The 25,674-nt window shown below is 42.4% G+C and overlaps 2 protein-coding genes across 6 annotated transcripts; one reads left to right on the forward strand and one right to left on the reverse strand.

Moving 5' to 3' along the window:
* Positions 1-2,385: 2,385 nt before the first annotated feature.
* Positions 2,386-19,571, reverse strand: MMUT (methylmalonyl-CoA mutase). Its single transcript, XM_069011778.1, is given in 14 exon segments — positions 2,386-2,800; positions 4,054-4,221; positions 4,332-4,479; positions 6,022-6,153; positions 10,444-10,559; positions 11,088-11,203; positions 12,473-12,584; positions 12,861-13,109; positions 14,483-14,654; positions 14,874-15,031; positions 15,780-16,147; positions 17,054-17,433; positions 19,386-19,411; positions 19,413-19,571. Coding segments are annotated over 14 exon segments (2,430 nt in total). The 5' UTR covers positions 19,569-19,571; the 3' UTR covers positions 2,386-2,671.
* On the forward strand, positions 19,569-24,285 carry CENPQ (centromere protein Q). 5 transcript variants are annotated; one of them, XM_069011787.1, is made up of 10 exons: positions 19,569-19,787; positions 20,160-20,215; positions 20,792-20,947; positions 21,236-21,293; positions 21,426-21,540; positions 21,696-21,764; positions 22,292-22,421; positions 22,635-22,754; positions 23,020-23,097; positions 23,687-24,285. In XM_069011787.1, exons 1-10 carry the CDS (start codon positions 19,607-19,609, stop codon positions 23,813-23,815), a joined length of 1,092 nt encoding a protein of 363 aa, XP_068867888.1. In that variant the 5' UTR covers positions 19,569-19,606; the 3' UTR covers positions 23,816-24,285. The 5 variants fall into 5 exon arrangements, with proteins under 5 accessions (XP_068867888.1, XP_068867886.1, XP_068867887.1 ...); XM_069011785.1 differs by lacking the exon at positions 20,160-20,215 and having other exon boundaries at positions 19,705-19,787; XM_069011786.1 differs by lacking the exons at positions 19,569-19,787; positions 20,160-20,215 and adding an exon at positions 19,891-19,945.
* The last annotated feature ends 1,389 nt before the right edge of the window (positions 24,286-25,674 follow it).

Below are 25,674 nucleotides of genomic sequence, written 5' to 3' on the forward strand. Positions count from 1 at the left end.
TGAAAACTTTTGTCGCCCTCAAACGCGAATAATTATTTTAATTTTATAAATTACGGCTAAGGGGAAGTTACAAATAGGTTTAAAGACTTCTGTGGCTCTGAGAATTCCAGTTACAGCAGAGTCTGGATAAAAAAAAAGAACAGAAAATGAGGCAGGAGCTGCAACATAGATTAAGGCTCAAATTAATTCATAAATTGGGGGTTAGGAAACAATAAGGAAATCCCATTAAATCCTACACTGACAGTATTTCCAACTCTCATAAATCTTCCACTAGATTAAACTAGCTAGATTTGTAAAAATTTGTGAAAAATTCCTGAAGTAAGTTGGCCTCCAGGACAGTATCTTGTCCCGGGTTGTCACTCATATGGAATGAGGTCAGCCTCCTCTCCCAAGTGTGGTAAGGTGAAGCATCCTCTGGGAAACAATAGCCCATGGACTGGAAAATCAGGAAACGGAAGAGGGGGAGCAGGAGGAAACACCAGTAACAGAGATGGGGGCATGTGGAAGCTGAAGGAAAATATATGGGAAGTAGGGAAGAGGCAGAAGAACTTTATGGAAGTGTGGGAAGTTTTTTACTGTAAAAGTCAACTATCAGTATTTTTTCATTTTTAAAAAATAACCTGACAGGAAAATGAAGCTGTATTTCAATAACCTCCTCAGAGTTTTTGCTTTTACTTGCTCAATTGCTTGGTGTGTAAAATAAAGAGTAAAATAAATAGTCCCATCTGCTGCTTGCAGATCAGTGACTGAACAGTGACATCCATGTTAAAAATGTAACGCAATTGAAGCTTCCACTGTGAGAAATTTAGGAGCAGAACAGGTCCACATACATTTGTAAATGCTTTTAAAATGTATGTGACATGAAAAATACACCACTCTACAACAGAAAAAACTCTGTAAACCCCAAAGATGTTTACTGTTCATGTTTAAGTACAATGCTTTAATAGCCTGATTTATTAATAACTGTTTATGTACTTAATTTTTAAAAATTGAAGTCCAAGTGTTTATGTATCAAGTATGGTTTAAATTTATTTTTCATATTTCAGATTCAGTAAGAAGCAAATCTTAACTTTCCCAGTAGAAAACTCTGAATTTTAGATGGTTTTATGTTATTTATGGTAAATTTAAAAGGCAGGGCTGCCCTTGACCAAAGAGCAAGGAAAGCAAATATAGCATTACTATCAGGGAACTAGTATGTTTGGTTATTTTTTTTAAGTTTTGAGAAGGTAATTTATGGTCAAATTATGATTCTAATTCCATGGTATTTCCTACCCAGCCCTGGACTGTGCTGCCTTTTCAGAGATGGAAGCAGGATGCAAGCACTGAGTTCAGGAGTGAGTCTGGGCACCTCATGTTTGCAATCACCAGTGCAACCACCTCAATACAGACATATTTAATCTAAAAACTCCAACAAATCAGACCTCTCACATATCAGGAGTTTTCTCATCACACTGAGGAAGTTTACAATGCAGACACCCAACCTGAGCAAGCTTTGGCTTCTTTCTTTCCACTGAGGATGTGATGCCATGAAGATTTTTGCTTCCTACCTGGATGATATCATATAAAGTTAGATAACACAACTAAAACTCTGACTTGTACTAAAAGAAATTGGAATTCAATGCCTTACTTTGAAAAAGCTTCTAGGCAGTTTCTGCCTATTAAGGGATAAGAATAACTTACAGAATTTTTATAGAAAATTTCTGTTAATGGTCAATTTTCCATCTGTAAAATTAAATGTGACTCACTCCAGAACAAAGATCAATTCTTTGAGAGAGGTCATTATTCCAGAAGTTGGAGCATGAGGATAACACTGCAAAGGCTTGGGTTCCACCCTCTTACTTTGCCAGTAATACTGTGCAACTGGAAAAATAATTTAAACTTTGTCTTGGGTTCTTCTCTCATGCACATAACAGAGACAGTTTTGCTGCTCATGAATGTAAAACACAAACTGTTTGATGAACTTCATAGAATCACAGAAGCACAGAATCATAGAGTGGTTTGGGTTGGAAGGGGCATTAAAGACCATCTCATTCCAGCCTCCTGCCATGGGCAGGGACACCTTCCACCATCCCAGGTTGCTCCAAGCCCTGTCCAACCTGACACTTTCAGGGATGGGGCAGCCACAACTTAACTCTCTTTATAAACCTATAGGTAGATAAACCGTCATTTCTGAATTTCATATCTTAATAAGATACAAATGCTGTACATGGCAGTAGCTGTATAGGAGCAACTGTGCTCTGTGCCCATCACTGCCCTTCCCTGATGAGCCACCATTTCTCAAATCAAAGTGCTGCTGGATTCAATCACATCTCTCCTGAACAAGTGATCTTACCTGAAGACTTCTAGGTCTCTGCATGCAAAAGAGATCAGGCAAAAGAGACCAACCAAAGAGCTGCAGCAGTTATTTTATTTATCAGTATATCTGGAAAAAAAAACCCAAACACACTTATTTGAATTCCCTTCACTTCCTGAAGACATAGTTCTAGAGATAAAATTTTCTTGTGGGTACCTATATAAATAATCCTCAAATAGAACAAGCAGAGAGTTTAGAACTTTCTTAGAAAGCACAAAACACGAGGCCGGGGCAGTGGGAGCAGAGGTTTGTGGTTGGCCATCTCTTGCTGACAATCAAGTGGTCAGTGTAAGGCTGCTGAGTGGTGACATTTCAGGGTCACAGGGATTGCTGCCTCTTCTCCAGGCACTTCTCAATATCCTCCAACACTTGCACAGCTGCTTTCGGAATACGAGTCCCTGGCCCAAATACATTGGCAACGCCGGCTTCATACAGGAAGTCATAATCCTGTTGGAAATAAGATCTGTAGTTAATAGTGAAAGACAATTGATAATTGATTAATAACCAGTGCATGCTCTGTCCTCTATGCTGGGCCTGAGAAAGCAACAAGTCCCAGAAACAAGCAGCACAGCTTCAAGGAAATGGGAAAAGTGTGGAAGTTAGGAGGTAGAAAAGAAATACTAAAAAATATCCATAGGAAACGGTTTATTTCTTTAGAGTCAGACTAATGTCAATCTTTGGAAAGTATTCAAAAGTCAACTGAATGTGACTCTGAATAACCTAATCTAAATTTGATCTAACAATTTTGAAAATACTACTTTAAACAACGGCTTGGAGCAGATGACTGCCAGTGGTCTCTTGCAATCTAGAGTTAATCTAATTTTATGACTGTCCTGAAATTTCAAAAAGACTAGAAAGCAGTTCTGTATTCTCTTTCTTCTATATAGGACATATTGCACCTTTTCCAACCACAGGGTAGTAGCATCCCATTGAGAGATACTGGGCAGAACACAAATTCTAGAATACTATGGGTTTTGCTTTTTCAATTTAGAAGTCTGTCATTCTTGAATACTTACTTAACTGCCTAGAAAAGGGAGAGATGTGGAAAAAGGGAATAACAGGAGATTTATGTGCAAAATCAATTCAAACCATTCAAGACAGAGAATGACCCTAAAGGTGTCACAGACAGGCAAACTATGGATGAGTTAAGGAAAATTTAAAGATGAAAGCACAGATCTGACTGCAAGGGAATCCAACAAACTGCTCAACAGTTTAGGAGAAAGCAGAGGGAATGAGAGGCAACACCTGCCTGATGATGGGGAAGGTGAGGAAAGGCTCAACAGGGAGTGAGATCTGCAGCCTACAGGTGATGGGACCTGCCAGGGGCCTTAGTCTCTGGCTGTGCCTCTTCCCAACTATTGCTGGAAGTCATACAGTCTCTTAAGACAGAAGCCAGCCTGTACCAGTGATATGCAAAGACTCATGATGGGAAACAACAGAGCATAAAAAACATCTCCCTGAGGCCCATCATTTCACAACACAGCTGCATACTCCATCCCACAAACACTCTAAGTTAAACCAGGGCATGGTGTACAGAAAATCAGACAGGGGGACCCCACCTTGCAGATCTGTGCTGGCCCTGGTGACTGCAGAGAGGAGCCTTCAGCGCTCTGACATTACAGAATAGAGGAAACAGCTCAAACAGCACAGACAGAGATAAACCAGTCTCTTAGCTCGATGGAAATGATGCTGTCTCATACCTGAGGGGGGATGACTCCTCCACACATGACCAGGATGTCTGGCCGGCCCAGGGCGTTGAGCTCCTTGATGAGTTCAGGCACCAGGGTTTTGTGCCCCGCGGCGAGCGTGCTCACCCCGACACAGTGCACGTCTGCATCCACCGCCTGCTGCGCCACCTCCCGAGGGGTCTGCAGGCAAACAGGGCGTGGGACACGGCACAGCCCCAGCCCGGGGGCTAAGCACACATTCCAGGGAGAAGGGATGCATCGGGAATGCTCTGGGTGCCGCTCAGTCCTACCTGGAAGAGGGGACCTATGTCCACGTCAAAGCCGATGTCTGCGAATCCGGTAGCGATGACTTTGGCTCCTCTGTCGTGGCCATCCTGACCCATCTTGGCAACGAGGATTCGAGGCCTTCGGCCCTCACGGTCCATGAACTTGTTAACTCTGGTTGAAAACACACATTCTATCAGGGTAAATCACCGAGAATCGTTGGAAGTATTCCTACACATAACAAGAAACTTGCTGCAAGTGTAGTGTAATTTCTGTATGTCAGATAAAAAGATCTGCTAAGTCATGGCTTGGCTGTGCAGTCTGCACGCTGTTAATATTCATGTTATGCTATTACTAACTCACTTCTTGTATTTATCAGCCTCAAAAATTAAATATTAATTTAAAAAAACCCCTCCACTACTCTTCTGCTTTTTAACAGATAAAATCCTGAATTCTCTGAGGGTTTGATGGGCTGACTTACAACTCACTAAAACACGATTTTTAGTTTTTAAGAATAATATATGACCGATTATTTCAAAAGTACTCACACACAGATGGGTCCTGGCCGTCATATTATGCATCATCATTCCACTGGGCAAAAATCTGTCCAAGGAAGGATTATTGTCTCTCCTATTCTGTCCACTTATTCCACTGCCCCTCTTTTTTTGGATAGTGGCAGTTCATATTTCTGTTGTATTGATGCTACTGTGTAACCACAGCCTCAGAATTTACCCTGTCGTCTTACTGCTCATTATTCAAGTACCACCTGGATCTGTCTGTGGTCACAGGTTGGACTGATCTTAAAAGCCTTTTTCAACCTTTATGATTCTGTGATTCTATGTAAGAAAGGGAGCTACATCTTGATTTTCAAGGGGTTAGTTCAGTTCTCTTTCACATAAAAGCATAATTACAAATAGCTAAATTTAAATAGTTAAAAGAACAATGGTGACATTCCCCAGCACAACTACTTTCAAGTCAATCTAATCATCTCCACTTCCCTTTCAGGAGAGCCTGAACTCTTTAACGGCTAAACCCCAACACAGCAGGGACTGATGAGCATCGATTTGTGTTACAACACCTCCCACAGCAGCAATTCAGGCTCTTTACCCCTGAGGGCAGCAGCGAAGGCAGAAGCTGAGAAAAGGCACAAACAGGCAACTGTTTTCACACATACCAACATCTTCGGATCCTTTATCCATTGGGATATGAGTAAGACCCAAAAACTGGAGGTTGTATGTGGATATCCAGACAGATTTTAGCAAGTTTTAGCGACAGTAAGAGTGAAATTGCAGAAACAATTTATGCGTAGATTAAAACGAGGCTTTGTAGTATCAACTGCTGGAAATATTTTAGAGATGACTATTACACAGCTTTTAAAAGAAACAACCCAATGTACAGGGATTTCAGGCAGTGGTTCTCAGCTTCTTAATCCTGTGGCTGCTTAGGTTATTTAAACAAAACCCTCAGATCATAACTTCACCTCAGTGAATTTTGTTTGCAAGCAAATACAACTTCAATTAAGTTTTGACTATTGTCTTATTGTACTTAATCCTTGTCCTTCTACTTCCCTGCTTAAGAGAGTCATTGTTTTCCCAGGGATGTCACCCAGGTTTGGGAAATTCTTTTTTAGGGCGCAGTCAGTAGCACGCGGATTAAATACCTCCTGGATTAAATGTGAGGCTATTACTCGTTTGGCTACCTGGGAAGAGTTCTCACCTGCTGATGGCATGGAGGATTTCGTCACTCTCCCCGAACTCCTGGCGATAGGCCCCGCTCACCATGCGGTCGCTGGCTTTATGCTCCCCGAACACCTCCTTCATGGCATCTGTGATCTCCCCCACGGTGCACCTGAGACACAGACAAAAACCATTCATATTGTCAGCAGGCTGAAATGAAAACAGAACACAGACATCACTGGCACTAGCCCCACCATTTGCCTTGCTGCAGGACAAATTCATTTTACATTCATTTCCCTTTCAGTGCTGCAACCCTGAACATCCGACTCACCCCACTGCCACTCACTGCCAGAACATGCAAAGGTATTTTTAAGAAAATAGTTTATTGCTGAAGTGAGAATTGATTTACAGCTGGCAAGGCAATGGGGATCACTGAATGGCAAAATGCTCTACTCCTGACATAGCCCCTTTACCCACTGAGATGCAGAAAGATCTGGGAAATTTATTTACATTCAAATTACAAATTTTGTTTGGTACTGGACACACTGTGCACGTTTGAAATAATAAACACTGTGCATGTTTGAAATAATACATGCTTTCCTGTCATAACACAAGTGAGAAAAGCTAACTAGGCTGTGCTGTCAATTGTACAAACATCAGCAATAACAGCCTCTATTCCAAAGCAATTAAAAATCTGTGCTGAATACAACTTGCTGCAAGCTTTGTCAAAGGAAAGAAAAATACTACTCTTCTAAAACACTTCAGAAGTGTGCTTACAAATACAGACACTAAACCAATTAATTAGGCTAGTGCTAAGCACATTTCAAACCTCTGGAATTAATATTTTCTCCTGCCATATTATATTTGTTCTCTAAAACTCCCTGAAAGGAGGGTGGAGCCAGGTAGGAGTCAGGTCTCTTCTCCCAGGTAACAAGTGACAGGACAAAAGGAAATGGCCCTAAGTTGCACCAGGGGAGGTTTAGGTTGGATATTAGGAAAAATTTCTTCACTGAAACAGCTGTCAGGCACTGGGGAGAGGCTGCCCAGGGCAGTGGTGGAATCACCATCCTCGGACGGATTTAAAAGATGTGTGGATGTGGATCCAGTACTAACCAGTGGGACATGGGTTAGTACTGGATTAGCAGTGCTGGAGGAATGGTTGGACACAATGATCATACAGGAATTTTCCAACCTAAATGATTCTATGATTTAACTATAAGCTACTCTGATGCAAAATTAACTTAAGCATTCTCTAAAGCTTTTATATAAAATGTTCAGGAAAGATGGGACAAGATGCACCTTGTTGTCCACAAACCTCTACAAGGAGATAGATGGCTGAATGAGCTGTGCTCAGTTTTCCTTCTGCTGTTTGCAGTTTCAGCAGCTACTGATTCCTACATGTGCAATCTGCCCCACACACCCCCAAACTAACAGAACATGGATTGCTGCTGCATTCCCTGAGTCCTTCAGTAAATTTCAGAGAGATATTTTACTCCCTGTGACCCCCAATTAATTTGCTCTTTTGCTGGCTCATACTCAGCAAACTTAGTTATAAACATTAAACTATGCAAAGGTAAAATGTCAGAAATCCAATCCTGATCACATAGGCAAGATCTGTACAACTCAGACATCTGAAGTGGCCTGATCTCTGGTATCACTTTTCACAGTCAGCCTGCTTTGCCTAAAGACAGCATCACACTGGAACACACATTTTTAACTCATGTTATTGACACTGTCTTGGTCATTTTTGTTATTTCCTCTCCCATGGCTTTCTGGAATCCTGTTTAACTCACTGTTACTCACTCATATAATTGTGTTTTGATTTTCAGGACATCTAAATAATCTTATTAATATTACTGCTTTCTGTAATTACTAACAAAGAATGAAAAGTAAACTGCAAAAGTGCATTAGGTAAGGTGACTTCCCCAAGGTTAAAAAGCAAGTTTGCAGCAGACTTAAAAAGTGTCTATAAATACTGACTCCCTTTCAGAGTGCCAGACATCACAGATTGCAACCCAAAATAAATACATCCCATGCATAAACACTGAGGGCTTACTCCTGGCAGTGTGGTGAAGGGCTACACTACCATAAAACACATATTTTCTTCTAGAGAAAACTAAGCTTAGATAAATCTTTCTCCTCCTCTTCTGCAGAAGCAGTATCTGAGTATACTTCAGTATTAAATAAAGCCTAGCACATGTAGATAGAACTGTGGTGTGCTCTTCTGTTCTTACGACATAAAAATGTGAATGAAATTTTCATGTTACAAATGAAAAATAAATGAGGCATAACCTGGTGGCTGGGAAATGAAGTTGTTTTTGTCCACTGTACAAAAATGAAACACACTTCTTTCTTCTATGAACACTGCTTCTGATATCCCTGTGTTTTGAAAATAGTGCCCCAAATCTCTGCAACCCTTTAAATCTAAAGTGTTTAAGTAATAACAGGAGTTTTGCTTTTAAACTGCTCATGAATACTTTCCTTCTGTTTACCAAGAAACTTTTTTTTTAATCTCTTGCCACATATGCATCCACAATGGAACAGCTGTCTCTGGAGCCAGGAATCCAGCCTCTTCTCTTAACAGAATAGGTTTTATCAGTCTGTATTTGTGTGTGACTCTCTCCCAGTGGTTCACAACCAGCTGCAGAGCCTAAACACCAATTTGGAGAAAGTCAGTGACCATAATGTGCCTGTTAGAGCTGTCACCCTGTGTCTGCTCATCCTCAGCTGCTGCTGATGCTCTGCATTTTCCCTGTAAGCAGAGGCAGCAGTGTGAAATCAGGTGAGGAAGTACCACGAGGACCCAGACTGGGCAGACAAAGCAGCAGTACGAGAAGCTACACTGCACTTCTGCCTTCCCATTCCATGGCTGAACTGCAAGTCTGGAGAGGGACACAAAAACAGCACAGCAGGTGATGGAGGAGAGAAGGAACTTGGCATAACCTGTCCCATTTTCCTGTAACAGGGCTTCTAATGAGAAATGAGGCACAGAGGGGAGGTACTGCTCTCATTCCCCGTAACTTTAGACCTGCCTTATTTCTTGGGTTAGAATAACAACATTAACTTTTCTACTCGTGCTTGTCAGCACTGAAATCTCTGTACTAGTCTGTGGAATCTTTTCCATAGTTCAGCACTGACAACTCTGTGCTACTCATTTTATTCCAAGTGAAATTTTATTACATCATGCTCAAAATCCATCATTTCCCATTTAGCAGGAAAGAGGCATCTGTCCCTCTCATGCTGGTGGATACTGGCCCTCTTGTCTATTGCTTGTGAAGGGCAAATGTGTTAATTTTGAAATCTCCCCCAACGTTGCCTCCAACAGGAAGGCTCCCTGAACGTGTTCCCAGGAGCTCACAATCCTCCTTCAAACACTCTGTATCAGATGCCAGGACAGTTTCTTTTTGTGGTCACACTCCATACATAGTTTTGGGGCAGAATTAACTTTGTGTTTGCAACTTACAAAGTGGATCTGCAGTCCATTAATGCTTTTACAATTAATAAAAATGAGGTCACCAAGGAGAGAAACTAGGAGTTAACTGGTCAGTGTTGGTACAGAAGATATGAATCCCTTGTAAATCCAACACTGCCCTCCTGGGACCTTCCCAGTTCAAAGACAAATGTAGACATACTGCTGGAGATTCCTGACAGGCTGTGGTTAAATGTTATTTAAAATACAGTTATTAAGTGTTCTAGGAATGGGAATGAAGGAATTTGAGATGTGACAGTGAAAACAGGGCAGCACCCCAATAAGCAGTGAATTTGGTTTGCTCATATTTGGGGCATTTAGTCAATTAAGGAACAGACAGACAGGATCCATTCTAGAGACTGATGCTGACCTTGAAACAGGAAAGAAAACAGCTTCAAAAGCATCTTGGGTGAAAAAAGTAACTGTTCCACTAGACTCTAAGGATGCCTCACACTGCTCAAGAACATTTCTTACAGCTCTGTCTGACTAAGCAAACTGATTTCTCCTTCAGCCAAAAAATGTTTTCACACCAATCTGTGATGCAAGGAAAGATGAAGCAACAGAGCGTGATAAGACTGTGAATATCCATTTTCACATCTCAGATGCTTCTTAAGCTCCTTGACCCATGAAACAGCTGAGTGATAGAGAAATCTGGTTACATCCTTGAACTGGTAAGAATATGAATTGTGAACACCAGAATGTGTATGAACAGCCTCATTTCATATGAGATTCTTTATATCTGTAGTGTTCCTTGTGAGAAGTCAAAACATTATATTTTTATCAGTCTGTATTTGTATTTACAGCTTAAGATGCTGTAAAATGTAATAATAGTATATCTTACAATGTGACATTGCAGCCATTATTTATTTCCACCTCTAAAGAAAAACCCCAAAACTCCAACCTCGCTGACACCACACTCCAGAAAAATTAAAAGGTGAAAATGAACCATGGAATTTTAAGCAAGAATTGACTGTTCAACCCGACCCCCAGTACCTGGCACGTGCTGCTTCCACTGCCAGAGCAAGTAAGTTGCCGTCCCCAGTGGCAGCACACTGTGTGAGAGCAGCCAGACACTGCTGGGCTGCTGCTTGGTCTCTGCTGGCCTTCACCTAAAGTGCAGGAGAGAGACATTCAGGTCAAACAAACCACAAAGTGAAATGGGAAGTGTGGAAGACTGTCTAATTTCAAATATTAATTCTGGATGTGTGGAATTGTCAGTATCTACTCCATATTTCAATAGGATTGGAAGTCAGAAGGATCTCGGACCTTGAAATGTGTACAAGTCCGTAACATAACTCTAAACCAGTTTTATATACATTTTTATTGATTATGAAAGTGGATGTTGTTTTCTGGTTCTGTAACCCTCAGTAGGCACTTGACAAGAAGCACCCAACAGTAAGTGATTAAGCAATATTACAAGCTTTTAGAGCAAAATATTGCATAGCTGGTTTCTATCTTATTTTCAGAACATGTAAAGCTCTCAATTATTAAAGGTTGGACATATATATTCTAGTTTCTCCACTAATGACCAGAGTCATTAGACTCTCAGAAATTGGAAAGTCAAACTTCTGGCAAGCTGCCTTTACTCAATCTCTGTCTGCAATTACAAGAAGTTTCATTTTTAAGGTTGTTCCCACCTTGTTGATCTTCTCGATCTGCTTGGCACGGACTGCAGAGTTATCAATGGCCAGAACTTCCACTGTCTCCTCTTTCTCTAGCTGGTGCTTGTTCACTCCAACGATTACTTCAGACCCTATTTCCAGTGGAAACACCAGAAACTGAGAACACATTTGCAACTACTGTGAAAAGACACAATGTTAACAGGACAAGAAGATTTTGAGCATTATAATGCATTGCTTTGCTTTATAACCATATACATTTCAAATATGTAAAATTTGCTCTTGTAGAAAGGATTTAACTCTGTATTTCCCAGATTTTATGATGAGAGATGATTAGATGCATGAACATTCAATTCAGTGAATACTGAACCAGAAAAAAACCAACAAAATATAACAATATTTATCTTGCAAACTGATTTAGTAATAAGTCCCTAAAATACATTGGCTATTTTTCTCTTTTTAAGCTTACATAAGTGAATCTGACAGAACCAAGCAAAGTGCTGGCCTCCTGCATTTACTTTTCTGATTTAGTAGATAAATAAGAAAGTGAAGTTCCTATCTAAAACTACTCCATGTGCATAAAAATTAATTTATCATGTTGGTAAATTATATTTTATGTTTCAGTCAGTACAGACTTATCAACTTTTTTTTATTTGCAGTGCCTAACATTAATATACTCTTTGAAGCAACATGAAATAATTTACCTTGCAAGAGAAAACACAGAACTTCACTGATTATTCTTTACTGGTCTTAATTAAGACCTGCTTCAAATTTGTTCTCCATATAAAGAAGTCCATATAACTTCCTTCACGTCTGAGTTATCCCTAGTTTCTGTTCCTGGATTACTACTGGAATGCAGATTACAAATGTGGGATAGAGTTTCAAGCACACATGTATAAATATCCCCACAAACACTCTATGAGTACGTATACATATATATAGCAAACAAGGAGCTGTATCATCCTCTGATGTGATCTGACCATTCAGGAAAAACGGGCAGTTCTCCAGAAAACCCAGGAATTTGGCCAGCTACGGTGAGTGTCGCCATCTGGTGGCATTCCTGCTTTTAAAGTCAGGAATTATAGCTTAAAGCTCCTATCAGGAATCAAGCTATTCACTATTGAAGGTTCCAAACACTCCTTTAAAATGCTCTTTCTACTGCTTTGTCTAATCTAGTCTTGAACTTGTCAAGTAAGACTTTTCACACTGGTGCTGTATTTTGTACATGCTGTCTCTTTCCAGAAGCTTTCACTGACATAAAACCATCACCATTTGTTTTACCACTCACAATCTGATACGCCTAAACTAAGAAATAAAAAACCACAATGAGCATGTGTGTAAAAAATCTTTATACTGAAGTATTCTATTGGAAATTTTCCCTTCTTTAACCCCCCTGCTCCTACCAGAGTCAATCCTGGCTTGTCTCCGGGCTGCACACTCTTCAATACGAAGTTTGGGGATCCCCTCAGCAACAGCTTTGGCCATTCCACCCATTTCTTCTATCTCCTCAATTAGCTGAGACATGAAGAAGATTGAGAAATTGAGTAGTAGCAAGGTTTAAAAATCGAGCTTTGTACCTGTGCTACCACCCAAATTTTTATTAAACCTTTTTTATACAGTTTTGTGCTCTAAACTGAGTTTTGTAAAGTTTATTTACAAAGACATCACTGAACCAGAAGTGTAAAATAATTCCTTGATTAGAAGTTACCAATTTATCAAACAGTCCCTTACAAGACATTTCTCAAAACTCCTCTCCCTAAAATTTTCCCAGAGAAGGTTTTGCAAGCTGACCTTTAAAGCAGCTTCATAGACATCATTGGTGAGGCACTCCATGAGGTAAGATCCCCCCCAGGGATCTGCCACTTTGGGAATCCCTGATTCCTCCTGGATTATGATCTGTGTGTTCCGGGCAATTCGAGCACTCTTCACTGTGGGCAGCCCCAGGGCTTCATCAAAGGAATTTGTGTGCAAAGACTGTGTCCCTCCAAACACTGCAGCCATGGCTTCGATGGTGGTGCGGATGACGTTGTTGAAGGGATCCTGGAAAGAAAAGTGGAGCTCTGAAGCTCAGTGGTTTTGCCATGGGGCTGAGGCAGGTTAGTCATTATTGCAAAGAAACAAATGCAAAATTCCCCACTGAAGCACTGTAATCAGAACACAAGCTAAAAAAACCCAGGCATCAAATCAAACTGATTTATCATTTGTTGAGATCTTAAAAAAGATTAATCCATAAAGAAAGCCAAAATGATCACTGTGTGAGTAAACTGGTCACAATAACAAATCAAAACCCAATTTATATTTAGTGGTGTTTCAAAGAACTTAGTGAATCCAGATCAGAGAGGATGGAACAGTAGGCCTGATGTCTTCCATCCTCCAAATACTGAATTCTTGGAGCAGTGAATAGCACATGTGTCAGACAAATTACTAGTCAACATGTGTTTTGGAACGAAATGCGTTTTAATATTTTCTTTAATGACAGCATCACATAAGATAATTATAGAAAACTATGATTTGGATAGGTAAGAATGTAAAACATAATTTATTAGTAGATACCTATCTAAAGGCATGTTAAGTATATTTGCCCTCTGAAAGGAGAAAATACTGCATGCTGAGAAGCTATATTAAGATAAACCACAATGTTTAGAAAAAAAGAAAGAGTTACAATCTAGCCAGAAATATATTTACACTGCACACTGGAAGACAGTTGAATATAGTTTTGGTAATAATAATATTTTTGTACTCACACTATACTTTTAATTGGAGGACCCACAGAGGCCACTGTTCAGAAAATTCCATTGTTTTCGTTTTACTGTGTTGTTGTAATGTAAGTAAACAATACATTTACTTCAGAAAAAACCAAAAAAATCCAAGGCACAGAAGTCAAAAATGGTTGCAATCACAACCTAAAAGTAACTCCTACTGCATGGCTTTGGTTGAGGAGCAGGCCTTGGGACCAGAGCTCTGGAACCCAGCTCTGACCTCACCTGGGAGACCGTATGCACTCCAAAGATTTCTCTCCTTGCTGTAATGTAACTGAGCAGGAAGAGCAGAGAATGAACCCAGTTTCAAAGGAGCAGATGAGCTGTAAGCATTACTTCCCTCCAGCACTGAATGACTCCCTTGGCTGCTCAAATGAATTCTCAAGCCAGTGATCCTGAGAAAACAATGCCTCAAATGCCTCTGTTCCTCACTCAGCTGCATTTTGAAAGGGTAACTCACAGGACAAATCCAAGAGAGAGCTTCATCCTCTGAGTCCTGAATTGACGTAAAGGTGTTTCCAGTGCCAGCTGTGTGCATTTCAGACTGAGAGGACAGCTGCTGCACCTTTGTGAGTAACACCAGCAGCCCCCTTTAAGATGCACACCACATGAACACCTTTAAGTGAGGAAGTTGATGAGAGTCCAATTTCTAACCTGCTCAGTGAGTGACCAGCCCGAAGTTTGACAATGAGCTCTCAGCAGAAGAGACTTGGGATCCTTGGGCTTAAACATTTTCTCAATCAAGTGAGCCCACAGCCGCCTCCCAGCTCTCAGCTTTGCTATTTCCATATAGAAGTTCATGCCAATTCCCCAGAAGAAGGAGAGCCTGTAATAATATCACATAAACAGCACATAACATTGAATCACTCTAATAACTATGGATCAGTAATGGAGAAGCCCTACAGCAAGGTCTCTAATTAATGTACTTTCACAGATAATGGGAATGTTCCTATTTGCTTGTATGTGCAAAAATACTGAATTTGATAGTAAACTATAGATATTTTACCAAAAATGAGTTTTATCCTTGCAAATTCCTTGAGCTCACCTTGGTGCAAATTCATCAATAGTGAGGCCAGCTTTAAGCCCAGTTCTGCAGTACTCCAAGCCATCTGCTATGGTATAAGCTAATTCCAAGATGGTGTCAGCTCCTGCCTCTTGCATGTGGTACCCACTGATGGAAATGGAATTAAATTTTGGCATATACTAGAACAAAAAAAAAGAAAGATAAAACAGGGTATAACAGCAGAGGGGGGGATCGAATACTTGTTCTATCAACATTCACACAGAATCACAGAATGGCTTGGGTTGGAAGGGAATTAAAGGTCATCTAGTTCCAGCCGCCTGCCATGGGCAGGGACATCTTCCACTATCCCAGGTTGCTCAGAGACCCATCCAACCTGGCCTTGGACACTTCCAGGGATGGGGAAGCCACAGCTTCTCTGGGCAACCTGTGCCCCTGGCACACCACCCTCACAGGGAAGAATTTCTTCTAACATCTAATCTGAATCTCTCCTCTTTTAGTTTAAAAATGTTCCCCCTTGTCCTGTCACTATGTGCTGGTGTAAAAAGCTGCTCTCAATCTATTTTATAAACCCTCCTTAGGTACTGAAAAGCTGCCATGAAGTCACCCTGGAGCCTTCTCTCCTCCAGGCTGAACACCCCCAGCTCTCTCAGCCTGTCTCCAGGGCAGAGGTGCTCCAGCCCATTCTTTGAATTCCTTGTTGACTGCAAATAGAACCTATCTCTACAAAGTGGTGTTTACAGATCTGGTCTGACTTGAACTTCAAATTTATATTGTAAGTGATGTTGGATCTTAACTTCTCCTGCTGGCCGTTTCCACAACCACATTACTGTTCACTATGACAGGTCTTCCCATCTTTTCCTTGTTCTCCAAAGTGCCTCATGAGCAGTTAACCTAATAATAGAAGTAATACATTTAAACCATGAATACCTTTGAGGTGTACTGGAAGATGTCAGCAATGATCCGCATGGATGGTTCTGGGGGGAAAATGTAGGTATTTCTGACCATGAACTCCTTCAGGATGTCATTTTGGATTGTCCCTGTCAGCTTGGCCTGAGGCACTCCCTGCTCTTCCCCAGTCACAATGAATGTAGCCAGCACAGGAATGACTGCCCCGTTCATTGTCATGGAAACAGACATCTTCTCCAAAGGAATTCCATCAAAAAGGATTTTGGTGTCTTCCACTGTGTCGATGGCAACTCCAGCCATTCCAACATCTCCTCGAACTCGGGGATTGTCTGAATCATAACCACGGTGGGTGGCTAAATCAAAAGCAACAGATAATCCCTGCTGGCCAGCTACATGAAAAAGAAATAAAAAAACCCCAAAAAAACAACGAAGAGAGATAGTTAGAAGTGTTGAACAGACTTGCATTAGGATGGGATCTAAATTTATTAACTCTATTTTACATGATTCAGTCATGGATGGCAAACTAATATGATATTAAACACTGTTCCCTCCCCAAACCTGTCCAAGCTCTAATAGTCTTAAATTTTACATGAAAAACTTTTAATTTAGAAAAAAAAATACTCCTTACTGCGCTTAAAAAATTGCTGAACAGCAGCTCACCTAAGTTATAAATGTGTGTAGACAGGAAGTATAAGAGCTTATACACAGAAACTCAGCTTACCTTAGCTGGGAGCAGAAGTGTCATAAACTGCCACGTTATCTCCTCTTTATCACAAACTAAACACACACAGACTGTTCCCTGGCTCTACTGACACACATTGTTATTTGTAAATCCGCAGTAAGAGAAAATTATTCATATAAAGCAGGGAACAGAACAGCCAGAGCTCTTGTTGCTGCAACCTGAAAGCAGAACCCAAAACTCTGCTGTTCCCAGGCATTCACCCTCTGGCCAGTGACTGAGCTGTGCTACCAGCTAACTCAAGTTATCACTTCTGCTTCAGCTCCATGATCTCAGCTGCTTGAACCCTGGGATGGAGCCAAGTTATGTCTATGTGTTAAGGTGCGATAATTAAAACCAGCATTTAACACATTCATTTTCCATAGCAAAATGAAGCAAAGGCACTTCCAGAAATGGTCTGATTTCCCAGTAATAAAGAAACATGGTGCCACTAGGAAGATCTTATCAGAAACCCAAACTCACAAGGCAGAATAATCCCACTTGCCATGTAACTGACTGAATTCATGTTCCCCATTGCTTCACACAGCAGTGTTGTTTCCCAGACCAGCTGCCCTACCTTTGATGTTGTCCTTGTAGAACTTGTTGCTCTCCTCCACTGTACTGAACCCAGCATACTGGCGGATGGTCCACGGCCTGTACGTGTACATGGTGGGGTAGGGCCCTCGAGTGAAAGGCTTCACCCCTGGCAGCTCCTCAGGGAAGTCCTCCGTGTCCCTTTTGGAGTATAAAGGCTTGATGTCGATCCCCTCTGGGGTGTGCCAAATTAAATCCTTTGGGTTCTTGCCTTTCAGCTGCTTCTGAGCCAGAGCAGCCCACTCGGGGTGCAGCGGCTGCCTGTGCAGGGAGCGCCAGGCCAGGAGCGCGCAGCGGCACGGCCGCAGCCGCAGGACAGCATCGCTGGCCCTCAGCATGGCTCTCCTCGCAGTATGGGGCAAGCTGGACAAAATAAAAACACGTATTTTGCATTATCATATGCATCTGACATAGGACAAGTGAGGATGGAGAGGCCAAGCTAAAGCCAGAGCAATCCCTCAGGAGAAAAACAAAGTGTGTTTATTCATGCACTGGTTTGACAGACAGCTGTTCCTCTTGCCTTTCAACCAGACAACATATAAGACAGAGTTCAGGAAAAATCCTACATTTTCCTCTAGACAAGGAAAACATACCCACAACTTATCTACGTCCACATTTGTGATGTGTAACTTATTTCAGTCCCTCAACATCACTGTCATTAATCAGTCACTGAAAAGCCAGTGTGAGGCATGAAGATGGCATGCCCAGATACCCTCTCACCTTCACATCTCTCTCATCTAGGAATTCCTTAATGTCAAAGAGGGATGCTTTTCCAGGGATGGGGCAGCTTCAGCTTCTCTGGGCAACCTGTGCCAGTGCCTCACCACCCTCACAGGGAAGAGTTTCTTCCCAGTATCCACCATCAAGGAGGCACTCTGCAGGAAGGGCACTGTCAGAGAATTGCTGATATATCATACACTTGGGAAAAGGTGGCTTGGGCTGGATGGAAACTAGAGATGGGCTGAAAAAGAAAGGAGGAAAAAAAAAGTGGTATGTGAGAACACAGGGACAATACAAGCTGCAGAGCTTGTTCCACCATGCATGAGACTGATACGGGGGTAACCTGAACTTTCCCTGTGAGGGTGGTGAGGCCCTGGCACAGGTTGCCCAGAGAAGCTGTGGATGCCTCATCCTTGGAGGTGTCCAAGGCCAGGTTAGGTGGGGCTTGGAGCAACCTGGGATAGTGGAAGGTGTCCCTGCCCATGGCAGGGGTTGGAATGAGATGATCTTTAAGGTCCTTTCCAACCCAAACCAGTCTGTGAGTTCAGTAATTCCTAAAAGCTGTAAGCTTCTTTGCTTCTGCTCTCCATACCCTATCCTTGCAGTTCCTTACAAAACCAAAACCTTTACAGCTTGTCTCCAAGGGTCAGTCACCCCCTCACTGCCTCATCTCTTTCACAACTCCCAAGAAACATGGACTTCCCCGTACCTTTATGAGAAAGCCTCCATAAAACTGGAAAGCACCTGTATCACTTCAGCAACACCCTCCAAACACATGCTTTAATAATATATATACTAAGTGTGGGATGCCTATAACCTGATGAACACAGAGGAGCACCTGAGGAGCGCTCATTCCCTGTGGGGATGTGATGCTGCAGCCAGGATGGAAGGTAAGCTGTGCCCATACCATGCATCAGGTCACAGGATGGGTCAGGTTGGAAGGGACCACAGTGGATCATCTACTCCCACCTCCCTGCTCAAGCAGGGCCAGCCCAGAGCACATGGAATGGGTCTGGAATATCTCCAGGGAGAGAGACTCCACACCCTCTCTGGGCAATCTGTTCAGGGCTCAGTCACTGCCCAGGACAGAAGTTCTGCCTCATGTCCAGGTGGAACTTGCTGGGCATCAGTTCCTGCCTGTTCCTCTGGTGCCATTGCTGGGCCCCACGGAGCAGAGCCTGGGCCCTGCCCTGAGCCCTCCCTGCAGACGGGAACAGACAGGGATGAGGGCCCCTCTCAGCTGTGTCTCCTCTCGAGGCTGAACAGCCCCAGCTCCCTCAGCCTTTCCTCAGGGAGATGCTCCAGTCCCTCCATCATCTTTGTCACCCTGGACACGCTCCAGGAACCCCATGCCTCTCTTGTCCTGAGGAGCCCAGACCTGGACACAGCACTCCAGATGTGCCTCAAGCAGGGCTGAGGGGCAGGATCACGTTCCTGCTGGCAATGCTCTTCCTAACGCACCGTGGGATTATTCCTCCCCCGGTGCTGGACGCTGCATTTACCCTTGCTCAGTTTCAGACAATTCTTCTCTGCCCATCTCCCAGCCCCGCACCACGAGGGAACCCCAGAGCCGCGCTGTCAGCCCCTGTCCGCACCTCTCCCTCCTCAGCAGCCACAGCCGCACAGGAACGCTCCGCTCTCCGTCCCGGCACAGCGCCCGCCGCCGCCGCCCGCCCACAACACGCCCCTCCGGCGGCCAATAGGGACGGGGGGCCGGGACGAGGACTACGATACGGGATCAGGACAAGGACGGGGGCAGGGCTCGGGGCTCCGGACATGGACAGCGACGTGGGAAGGGATCAGGAACAGGACAGGGATGGGATCCGCCCGGTTACCTGCCACCGGACCCTCGGCCAGCGCGCAGCCCCGCGCACGCGCGGTGGGCGGGAGCGGCGTTGCGCGTGCGCCGCGGGGAGCGCGGGTTTGTTTTGTAACGTCCCAGCGGGCTGAGGCGGGAGCGGCGGCAGCGCTGAGGAGGGGGAGGCAGCGCCGGGGAGGTGAGGCTTGGGGCGGGATGATCTGGGAGGAGAGGAAGGGTTTTGTGGAGGTGTTATCCGCGATGCTATCCGGCAGCACCGGGGGAGCGGGCATTTAGGGATGTGAGGGAGTATGGGTGGGAAGGACTACAACTCCCAACGTGCACTGCGATGGAAGGGTAAGTGTCTTAGGCGGTGGCGAGGAGCGATGCATGCCGGGAGTTGTAGTGCATGCCTTATTTGCAGTGTGCTGTGAAAGATGTCCCACGATTATCGGTAGTTATGGAGGAGGGGAGAGGCAGGGCTTGCTTCCCTGGTTTAGGGCTTATTTAGCTTGTGTGGAGCTTATTTGGCATATATTTACCTGGTATATGGTTTATTTACCTTTTATAGGCCTCACTTACTTGCCTGGGGCTTATTTGTCTGGTGTCAATTTTGGCAGTCTCCTGGTGAGAAGTAACAGGACCTGAGTGAGGGGGAAAAAGTGGCCTGAAGGGGTGAGGGAAAAGCTGAATAAATTTGAGTCGTGGTGCTTTAGAGACGAGAAGGGTGGCTGGATTTCTGGCTACTCCCTTCTGTGTGACTGCTTTTCTCTCTGACTCTGTAGTAAGTAAGAAAAGAAGCTGTAGGTTAAAACTGCAGCAGGGACCACTGTGCTCAGGTGCTAAGGTAAAAAGTTCTGGTAGTTGGATGACTGCTCTGAACATTAGGAAGATGAATCATAGAATGGTTTGGGTTGGAAGAGACGTTAAAGATTGTTTATTTCCAACCCTCTGCCATGGGCAGAGATACCTTCCAAATGGGGATGTTTTTTTAGTGGTCCTACATTTAGGTAAATGTACAGGATATAGGCTCTAGGTTAGAAAATATGCAAACATTTAATCTCATTTAGGCTCATTTGGGGCTTATTGGGTTGAGTCCAATTTCCATCATTTTGCTTTTTAAAGTATGGTTTGTACTGTATGGGTTCTAATTGCTGGATTTTATTTTTGTCTTTGTTTCCTCCTGTTCCTGTTGGTTTACAGATAATGAAACCCCGCCACACATCTTCCAATAAAATGGGGAAACCAACTGGTGGGAAATCATCAAAAAGTCCTTTTAAATCACAAAATCAACAAGGGCCTTCCAGCAAAAAAAAGGGAGCAAATGAACAAGGAAGAAAACAAGGTCAAAAAAGACAGGTATTCATTATTTTGGATCAAACAAAGTAGAAAAGTAACCAAAGTGGGGGGGGAGGGGGAAAGAGGTTTTTTTTTTTTCCATTTTTAATTGGAATTTTTAGAGAATAATTCATTAACTAAGCATAGTCCTGTCGAGGAAATGCCCAGTGTGAAGAGCTCTTTTGAGCAGCCTTTTTTGTGGCCAAAGACTTCTGTCAGGCACTGACTTAGTGTGTTCATAGAAGAAGATGAATGCACAGCAGAGGATGTCTCAAAATTGCCACATTTGCTGTAAATTTTTCTCTTCAGCAGGTCCCTCAGACAGCCAGAAGGGAAGTTAAGGAACTGAAGGTGAATTCCCCTGCTGGTAGGGTCCTCTTCTTCCCTGTTAAATCTGAACCCTTACACCTTTGACTCCAATCTGACTGAACTGAGTCACAAAGCTGTCTATCCAGGTTTGACAAGTCATACCTTTCCCTTTTTTCCTTTGTGGTAACAGGAGAAAATGGTTCTTCAAAAAAGGTGAAGCTGTCCAGTGCTACAGTAGGATCTTGGCAGCCTCTCTCAGAGAACAGCAGGCTTTTCCTGGAAGATGTAGTGGATTCAGTAGTACTGTAAGTGCTGAATATCCTGGTGGTTCTTCTTTGTTTCCATGAGGAATAAAATAAAAATCATAGTATTACTTGAACTGGAAGTCATTGTGTCTTTTGATGTGTTCTCTGTGGTTGCAGGCTTTGTGATGGAAATTCTGCCCTTATTTTCTTTCCAGATCTGTTTTGTCCCAGCAGAGGGAGAAAAAAGATGATGTTCAGAAGCACCTCAATGTACTGAAAGAAAGGTAAGAAATTATAAATTAAAAAAAAGAGGGAGAGAAGAGATTTCTTTTACCCAGTTGTTTTGTACTTTGAGGGCAAGCTGAAACTCTCACTCTGACATAAAGCTACATATCGTGTTTCATAAAAGCATTTCCTGGTTTTACTAAAATGGTCATTATTTGGAAGCAGTTAAAAATCCTCCTTTTAGAATGTAATTTGAAAAGCAGAAGGGTCAGAACTGGGAAAATATTGATGAATGTCAGTTTATAGCCAGGGAGTTTAGAGGCCAATGGAATATAAACCACACAAGGTCAGTGCCATAGCGAACATGAGAATATTGGGATTTCTTGTTCCTGGTTCCTTCCTTCGACAACTACTCCATGTGATTTTGGAAAACAATTCAAGACAGTTTTTATTCCTCTCTTCATCCTTTTACTTCATTAACAGCAATTGAATTTAAAACTAAAGTGATTGGTTTTTCCCCAGAATTTTCTTTTTGCTTTGCAAAGAGCTCCAAACAAGTCATGCTTTTCTTTTCCTGTAATTAAAGGGTGCTGAAAAGTTTCAGGACTTTAAAGGTGCCTCCAGGGAAGCTGGGCAACCTGAAGAACATCTTGAGCCTTCAAATGGCAGAGAAACAAATGCTTGAGACAAATGAGGAGTCTTTGGTACAGTTGCAGGTATGAAAAGCAAAGAAGGGAAGAAATTACCTTACCAGGCTGCTGTCTGTGCCTGTGCTGTTGTGGAGGAGTGTCCAGTGTTCACTGTCCTCCACCATTGCTGTGAAACTGTGTCTCTTGTTGGATGTTTTTCAGTGACTCAATGGTTCTGTGGGAAAGACTCACCATCTCTAAAGTAAATTTTGTTCCGGTTTTGTGTCTGTTTTGTTTTAGGAAGAAATAACTGATGCGGAGCGGTCAGCAGATCGCATTAAGGAAAGTGTACAGCAGCTGCAGTACAAAATCCAGGTGCTCAAGAACCAGTTAGAGGAAGATGAAAAAGAGGCCAGGAAGGTATTTCTCATAAATGTGTACTCCTATAACCTAGAGGAATGGGCTGACTTCCAGAGCTGTCCCAAACAAACTGTTTCTCAGGCAGTGTCATTTAAGGAAGGCCTCATTTGCCTTTGGGAATGGATCAGGATCTTTCCAACTTCAGTTGCAGAATTAAGAAATTTCGTTTCAGAAGTGGGATAATGACAGACAGGTTATTTTCTTACTTGTGTGCCTGATATTTGGATTTTTGGATTGTTTTTTCTTTCTCTTTTTCCCTTTCTAGGTATTCCAGGAAAATAGTAGTGGAGCACTCCACCTCCCAGAACTCCCCAAGCGCAGTTTTCAGGCACCTACTTTGCAGGTGAGTGTGCAATATATATTTATAGTTTCAGAGACACTTTGGTTATGAGGAGGAAGACAACAGAATGTGCTTTTGTCCCTTAACCTCTGCCAGAGGAGGCAGTTCTGAAAATTCAGAAAATTTGAATAGGTTTTCTTTTTTTTTTTTTTTTTAATTAAGAACTATCTGCTTATGTTTTAAAACCAGGACAAAACCCTAAAAACCCTCCTTATGCCTGGAGGTGTTCAAGGCCATGTTGGATGGGGCTCTGAGAAACCTGGTCTAGTGGAACCTTGTGGAAGGTGTCCCTGCCCATGGCAGGGGGTTGGAACAAGATGAGCTTTAAGGTCCCTTCCAACCCAAACCATTCTGTGATCTTAAGATTTAAAACATTACATGTCTTTTCCTAGAAACCCTACGGCCCTTGTGTGTTCCCTGTGGGAACTTGTAATTTCTGAAATATATCTATAACTGCTGGAGGGAAGACTCCTTCTGCGACTTTGAATCTTTTTTGTTTTAGCTGTAGCTGGGCTGCATGAAGGTGAAATTCCTGTTGCACTCGACAAAAGCTGTTTTTTCATTTGTTATCTATCATTCTTTCCTTCTTTAGGAGGAAATTTTGAAGGTAAAGAACCAGAAAGGCCTTTTGAAGGATATGAATGCTATTCAGCAGTCAGCTGACTTGAAGAACTTGTTAACCCTCATTGAAAAGACCTATGAGAAGGTAGATTTGCTTTGAGAAGTTCAAATATGTGGAGTCTCCATGCTTAGCTTGGAAACTGCTTTCTTCCTAATGGCCTTCCTGTTGCAACTGCTGAATTTCTGTTAAACCATTTTCTATTAATAGTGGCATGTAAATCTGTAGATATATTCTGGGACTCAAGTAATTTAAGTCATCTGTCAAGGTTTTTTTGACTTGGGATGACTTCTAATGGTGATATATCCTCTCTTAGGAGAAGGGAAGGAAATGGATTCTGGGTTGAGTATTTTTACAGATAAGGGAACTATTCCATTGTATTTGCCCTTCTATATCTATATCTGTAAATCAATGAAGTGTGTTTTACCAAACTAGCTTTTCTTTGGGACTCTAATCTTTAAACCTGAAACAGGTAGCAAAAATAAGCTTATCTAATACTCAGTTGTAAATTCCTTGTTGAACTTTCTTACTATTTTTTAATAAAAAATCCTCAATGGCAGGAAATGAAATAATTTTTATGAAATGTACAAAATCATTTTTACATTTTCATTACCTAATAAAAAAACCAACATTAAACAACATAAAGTACTTTTTCAGGTCAAATTACCTGCTGGAAGACAGCAGTGCTCTTTATACTGACTTGCCACATAAACTGTTGTTCTTCTGTTTACAAGTTGCTGGTATTCTTAATGAGGCAAGAGCTAATTATTTCTCTTTTCCTATGAGGGATTGAAAGCCTCTCTGTAGTTAGAATCATGGAATATCTCAAGTTGGAAGGAACCCGTAAGGATCTCTGAGTCCCAGCTCTCTGCTCCTCGCAGGATTACCTAAACCATATAGGATGAGGAAAACCAGATTAAGTACTTGCTTTATCCTGAATAACATGGAAAGGAATATATTTAGAAATATTTCTCAAATTTGTGATCACTTGGAAAAGGGAGCATTTACTGATACAACCATTACCCCAAAATCATTTAAGCCAGAATATGGGTTAAAGATCTTCCTGCATGCCAGGAAAAGGTTAAGTAAAGATATACTCCTTTGCTTTCATTAAGGGTGATTTACTGTGTGGGTTTTGAACTTCCTGAACCACAGCGAGACCTTCTCCTTTTTAAAAATCTTTTATTTTGGAAAGAAAGTGTGGAGAAGGGCAGTGGGTAGGAGTCAGATACAGCTTCCACACAAGGCAGTTGAAATAGCAGTAACTGAAGAATGAGCTTCTGCACTACAGGGCTGGAGAGTTACAGAGGCACACCATAATTAATTACATTTTTTTCCCTCAACACTGGGTGATTTATGGTAGGCTGGCTGCGGGTGTTGTTACTTTGGGGCTGTCATGCACACATAAACAGGGCAATGTGAGCCAGGGAACATAAATCCAGACATTTAGGAGGTGGTCCTAGCTTGTCTTGATGGTGGATACTCTTGGACAGAGTTGTAGAATTAGATTGTTGGTTTTGATGAGATTTGAGGCCTCTTCCAGAAGGTTCACTGTTGATCAGTGTATGTGGAGCTGTGACTGTGTGTGATTTCACCTGGGAGCACCTGAAACTTCAATTTCACAAACCTTGGCTTTAAGTAGGTAAGACATTTTTTCCATGTGTGTATGCTTTATTTACTGAGTTTATCCATTTAAAGAATACCCAGGAAAATCTTAATGAACCTCTGGACTCAGGTCAACTTGGCTTAGGGTTTTACCTCAGAAGTGATCTTCAGAGTACAGAACTCTGATTTCTTTGCGTATGGAAATGGAAGGAGTCAGGAGAAGAGCCAAGGGAAGAAGCTGCGCTGGAGGCATTGGGGAACATCAGGATATCCAGACCAGCTTCAATCCCATCTGACTGCCAAGGTCAAACAGCTGTTCTGTTCTGACAGCCTGAAGCTTTGAACATCCCACATTT

This window comes from Aphelocoma coerulescens, chromosome 3 (genome assembly GCF_041296385.1).
Source record: "Aphelocoma coerulescens isolate FSJ_1873_10779 chromosome 3, UR_Acoe_1.0, whole genome shotgun sequence".
NCBI classification, from domain to species: Eukaryota; Metazoa; Chordata; class Aves; order Passeriformes; family Corvidae; genus Aphelocoma; species Aphelocoma coerulescens.

What these genes read in the sequence shown, in the direction of transcription:
- CENPQ (XM_069011787.1), top strand. Translation starts at nt 19,607, where the DNA reads ATGGGATCCGCCCGGTTACCTGCCACCGGACCCTCGGCCAGCGCGCAG. An exon ending in GAAGGTGAATTCCCCTGCTG is followed by an intron (nt 21,294 to 21,425) that starts GTAGGGTCCTCT and finishes TTGTGGTAACAG; the next exon opens with GAGAAAATGGTTCTTCAAAA. An exon ending in TTCAGGCACCTACTTTGCAG is followed by an intron (nt 23,098 to 23,686) that starts GTGAGTGTGCAA and finishes TTCCTTCTTTAG; the next exon opens with GAGGAAATTTTGAAGGTAAA.